Here is a 6,000-nt window from a genome sequence, read left to right as displayed (position 1 = left end):
GAGTGAGGCAGGCTCCCCTCCCCCGAAGGGGCAGAAAAGAGGGACATAACAACACCCTGGTACATTGACCCTCGCTGGGTCTCCTACCTGGGCCGGGCTGGTGCTTGTGGCTCCTGCTCCCGCCACCTCCGCTGCGTCTTCTGGCTCCATGGTCCCAGAACGCTGCGGGCGTGCGACAGCTTTTTTAAATCTCCCGGGTTCCTCTCGCCGCTGCGAGACCCGGAAATAGCACCGCCGAGGCTCACTCCTCCTCCTGCGTTCCAGGCGGCCGGAACCGGAAGCCGCCACGCGCCGCCGGAAGTCCCGCCTCCACCCGGAAAGGACGCCACTACGCCCTCCGCTCCGGAGCCTCGTACGCCGGAAGAACGGCACCTGACCGCCCCCCCGCAAGCTACGATGCCCGGACTAAGGGAGCGGGACCTCCAGCAGCCTCTGTCCTCGCCGGACCGAAGAGGAGAAGCACCCAACCTTCACCCGCGCGTCAGGGGAGAAGTCGAGTCCGCCTCCTGGAGGATCACCTCCTAACACCTAAAACACCGGTATGCTCAAACAAAATCCACCTTCCCCGCCTGGGGAGAGAACAGCACACCCCTGGTTCCCTGCAGCGCTTCCACCATGGCCGGAGGAAACACTACAACTGAGGCCATGGTGGAAGAGGGCGGAAGTTATAGCATTGACTGCAGTGTTTCCTGGGAAGTGGGTGGAGCTGCGCTCTCTCCAGGTGCTGTCCTGAAAGACGAGGTGAGAAAATAAAGTTAAACCCACCATAATGCAGAATCAGTGGGAGCTTTGAGTGTGTCACTTGCCATGCTGCCTGCCACCAGATGCGGATTGTCACTTGCCACGCTGCCTGCCACCAGATGCGGATTGTCACTTGCCATGCTGCCTGCCACCAGATGTGGTAAGGCCCCAACAGATGAAGCTAGTGCCCCCACTAGGCCCTGCTCACACTCACCCTGTCACTGGTAGTGTTGTCATACTCTGGGCTCCCCCATTAACAGTACTGTCATCTGCCCCTATTTATATCATAACCCCACATTACAGTCCTCAGTCCCCCCCACACATTACAGTCCTCAGCCTTCCCCCCCACACATTACAGTCCTCAGCCTTCCCCCCCCACACATTACAGTCCTCAGCCTTCCCCCCCCCCCACACATTACAGTCCTCAGCCTTCCCCCCCCCACACATTACAGTCCTCAGCCTCCCCCCCCACACATTACAGTCCCCCCCACACATTACAGTCCTCAGCCTTCCCCCCCCACACATTACAGTCCTCAGCCTTCCCCCCCCCACACATTACAGTCCTCAGTCCCCCCCACACATTACAGTCCTCAGCCTCCCCCCCCCCACACATTACAGTCCTCAGCCTTCCCCCCCCCCACACATTACAGTCCTTAGCCTTCGCCCCCCACACATTACAGTCCTCAGCCTCCCCCCACACATTACAGTCCTCAGCCTTCCCCCCCCCACACATTACATTCCTCAGTTCCGTCCCCCACACATTACAGTCCTCAGTTCCGTCCCCCACACATTACAGTCCTCAGTTCCGTCCCCCACACATTACAGTCCTCGTTTCAGACCCCCACACATTACAGTCCTCGGTTCCGTCCCCCACACATTACAGTCCTCAGTTCCATCCCCCACACATTACAGTCCTCAGTTCCGTCCCCCACACATTACAGTCCTCGGTTCAGTCCCCCACACATTACAGTCCTTGGTTCCGTCCCCCACACATTACAGTCCTTGGTTCCGTCCCCCACACATTACAGTCCTCGGTTCCATCCCCCACACTTAGGCACAGATCGGTTCTGGATGGAGGGCCGAGGTAACAAACAGGTGATTGGCTGCTAGGATGAAGGACAGTCCTAGCAGCCAATCGCCTGTTTGATAACCTCGGGCAGCTCCGCCCTCCACCCAGAATTGTTCCGCTTCCTTGCGGTCCGAATGGCAGAGTGCCGTGGTCCGCATGTGGGGCTCTCTCATGCCGCCTGCTCGCGGCCCGGGTGCAGAAGTTCCGCGGCCCGGGGGTTGGGGAACACTGTTATAGATGATATGTTTCTTTAAATGCAACTCTATGGTGCATCTCTGTTGTACTTCTTCCTGTGTTGTGTTTCCTGTTCCTGCTGGGTCTTTCAGTAAACAGGGCTTCTGTATAGTAATGGCTTGTGCGGTCTCTTTACATATATCACATCAAACAGGAGTGTCTGGCATTTTTTTTTCTCTGCCCCTAAATGCTCCTTCATGTTAGCCTTTATGTCCATACACACATAGGCGTTAAGAGGCAGAAAAGAAACCCACTGCAAGAGCGTCCAGGTGCAGCAATGTTTTGGCAGAAAATATGATTGGCGTGTGTAAATGCACATTATCGTTATGCATTTGTGAACCTAATATGAAGATATATAGTGGGAGGGTGTAAAAAACATGACATTATGCTCACTCTTTTATTTATTTTTATAGTGTGTGTTGTTTTTATTTTTTTTTATAATTTGTAATTAAAAAAAATTACAATAAAAAGAAAGTTGGGAAAAAAAGCAGAAAAAAAAATTAAGTTGATGGCATGATCACCTTGTGAACACTCTGCTCTGCTGCCCTCTGAAAAGCGATCCTCTGCAAATACTTTACAGAGGGCAGTAGAAACTACTGACTGGCTTTTTAAAAAGAGAAAAATGCAGTAATCTAGAATTTGGATAAAAAGTTGAATGCAGCATAACAGTTTAGGTGGTAAAGAAAGTAGATTTTGTACATGTCAGACACAAATAATCATTCCTATCACACATAGCTCCCACCTCCTCTAATCTCAGTATAAACCTATAGACAAGGAACCAGAGGGATGTGACTGGAGCAGTACTACACCCTGGCTATTCATCCCTCTCCAGTTCAGAAAGGAGGGGAGGCCAGGGGGTGTGTTGCAGCATGTCGGCTCCTTATTGGGTGAAATGTTACAGGTCACATGACTTCAGGCATCGTGTTACTGGCCGGGTAATAGTTAGAAGGCTCAGTTTGTAGCTGTGCTGTGCAGAGAGAAGTTGAAGATGATGATTCTGGGCTATTGGGATATTCGAGGGGTGAGAGAGGCTGAGTACTGAGGTGATACAAGGTGTATGAGGCATTACTGAGCACAGCATTTGGCTGACCTCCTTCTTTTCCTTTCTTTATTGTTCTGTATAGTTGGCTCACGCCATTCGAATGCTGATGGAATACACAGCGACTCCATATGAAGACAAGATGTATGCCACAGGTGATGGTGAGTGCCATATCCTTTATTTAACCCTTTCATGACTAAGCCTATTTCTGCCATTTGGTGTTTACAATTTAAAATCGATGTGGTTTGCTAGAAAATTACTTGGAACCCCCAAACTTTTTATATCTATCTCTATCTATCTATCTATCTTTACTTTTTCATAATAATAAAAAATAATATATATATGTATGTATGTATGTATCGCCCCCCCTTTAAATAGCAGGGGGCCTTGTGCTAAAGTTAGTGGGGAATGGGAGATCTTAGCTGCGCCCATTCACTGATTGTTAGTTTGTGCATTTGCCAGTTCAGAACTGCCTCCTGGGTCAGTCTGTGTGTCCAGGGGTGCGTTGCCACCCCTGGGCGGCAGTTGGTGCTGCGGGGGGTTCTGACAGAACCATCTTTTCCCTAGTAGCCAATCGCAGGAGTTTTCCCTTTTTGGGCGTGCTGGCGGGGGGTATATCTGGAGCACCGGCCATTTTTTCGAAAAGTCTGCGGGGCCCGAGTTCCAGGTGCGGCATCCACCTTCAGGGTGCGCACATCTGCGGGCCCCATCCTCATGGCCTGCCTGGTTGAGGCCATGTACCTCGCGGAGGTTTCTTTCGATGAAGGGACCCCAGCAGCTTGCTGAGTTCCAGATCCTAAGCTGGAGGCTGAATGGTGGGGGATTGGCTCGGGAGAACCTGAGTGCAGAGGTTGCTTGCGAGGCCTGGACGAACCACCGGGGATCCGATCACCACGCTACATGACAGGTACCTTCCTTTCTCTGCTGTCAGTAGGTGATCCTATAGAATAAAACTTACTGGGAGGATTCGCTATCCTTACGCTCTGATTATACTGAATACTGCCTGTGGCAGAGGCATTATTTCCTCCCAGTTATCTGATTACTACCAGTGACCCTTTGGCTGCCAGGTTTAAGCTAATTGCCTGTCCAGGGGGCACTTACCCTCCCTGGCGAGGGTGGCAACGTTTTGAATCGTCTGTACTGAGAGCAGGCTTGCTCTCTTTTGGGCACTTAAACCCCCTTAATAACCAGACCAATTTTCAGCTTTCGGTGCTCTCACATTTTGAATGACAATTACTCATACAACACTGTACCCAAATGAAATTCTCACAAATTGAGCTTTCTTTTGGTGGTATTTAATCACCGTTTATTTTTTTTTATTTTTTGCGCTATAAAAGAAAAAAGACTGAAAATTCTGTAAAAATAAATAAATAAATAAATAAAATTTTCTTTGTTTCTGTTATAAAATTTAGCAAATTTGTAATTTTTCTTCATAAATTTTGGCCAAGATTTATACTGCTACATCGTTATTAAAAATAAGTACAAATTGGTGTATATTATTTGGTCTTTGTGAAAGTTATAGAGGCCACAAGCTATGATGCCAATATCTGAAAATTTATCACACCTGAAGTACTGATGGCCTATCTCATTTCTTGAGACCCTAACATGCCAGAAAAGTACAAGTGCCCCCTAAATTACCCCTTTTTGGAAAGACATTCCAAGGTATTTAGAAAGTGGCATGGTGAGTTTTTTGAAGTTGTAATTTTTTCCCACAATTCTTTGCAAAATCAAGATCACTTTTTTTTTTTTCTCACAAAATTGTCATATTGGCAGGTTATTTCTCACACACAACATATGCATACCAATAAATTGTACCCCAAAACACATTCTGCTATTCCTCCCGAGTATGGTAATACCACGTGTGAGACTTTTACACAGCGTGGCCGCATACAGAAGCCCAACATGCAGGGAGCACCATCAGGCGTTCTGGAGCACCCAGACCAATTCTGACATTTCTCTCCTACATGTAAAAATAATCATTTATTTGCTCGAAAATTACATAGAACCCCAAAACTATATATAAAGAATACAATGGCGGTCGGTGCAACTATCGCGCACAGTATTTGCACAACAATTTTTCGAACACGTTTTTTTGGGGAAATAAAACTGTTTTGAGCTTTAAAAAAAAAACATTAAAGTTAGCCCAATGTTTTTGCATGATATGAAAGATGAAGTTATGCCGAGTAAATAGATACCCAACATGTCACCCTTCAAAATTGCACACGCTTGTGGAATGGCGCCAAACTTCCATACTTAAAAATCCCCATAGCTAACGCTATAAATATTTTTACTGGTTCTTTTTAGTTGAAAAAGGTCTAGGGGCAAAATTATTGCTCTCGCTCTAACGTTCGCAGTGATACCTCACGTGTGGTTTTAACACCGTTTTCATATGTGGGTGGGACTTTTTTTTTTTTTTTTTTATTGTTCATTTTACTTTATTTTAGTTTGACACGTTTTTCCCCAAAAATTAATGTTTTGATCACTTTTAATCCTATTACAAGGAATGTAAACATCCCTTGTAATAGGAATATAGCATGACAGGTCCTCTTTACAGTGAGATATGGGGTCAATAAGACCCCACATCTCGTCTCTAGGCTGGGAAGCCTGAAATAAAAAAAATATAAAAAAACCAGTCCTGGCTTTGATCGTGAGTCAGAAGAAGCACGGAGGGGGGGACGTCACCTTTCGCCTCCTGTAAGAACGATCAAGAGGCGGAACAGCTGCCATGATCGTTCTTATGGTGTAGAGAATCGCCGGCTGAAAAAGATGATGATTGAATGATGCCTGTAGCTGCAGGCATCATTCAGATATCCCTGCACAAAGTCAAGGACGTCATATGATGGCGGGCGGGAAGTGGTTAAAATGCAGAGTATTGGCCGGAGTATTGCAGGGAAGGAAAAGTATTGCACAGGGTATT

General features: G+C 47.4%; 1 protein-coding gene across 1 annotated transcript in view; it reads left to right on the top strand.

Annotated features, from left to right (window-relative positions):
- Positions 1-2,954: 2,954 nt before the first annotated feature.
- GSTM4 (glutathione S-transferase mu 4) overlaps positions 2,955-6,000 on the top strand; it is a 44,343-nt gene continuing 41,297 nt past the window's right edge. Inside the window, exons 1-2 of the mRNA XM_040337635.1 lie at positions 2,955-3,065; positions 3,169-3,244. Coding sequence (XP_040193569.1) covers positions 3,033-3,065; positions 3,169-3,244 — 109 coding nt within the window. The 5' untranslated portion in view covers positions 2,955-3,032. The remainder of the gene's footprint in view (positions 3,066-3,168; positions 3,245-6,000) is intronic.

Source organism: Rana temporaria, chromosome 2 (assembly GCF_905171775.1).
Source record: "Rana temporaria chromosome 2, aRanTem1.1, whole genome shotgun sequence".
Taxonomy (NCBI): domain Eukaryota; kingdom Metazoa; phylum Chordata; class Amphibia; order Anura; family Ranidae; genus Rana; species Rana temporaria.
This window is presented reverse-complemented; position numbering and strand designations above follow the sequence as displayed.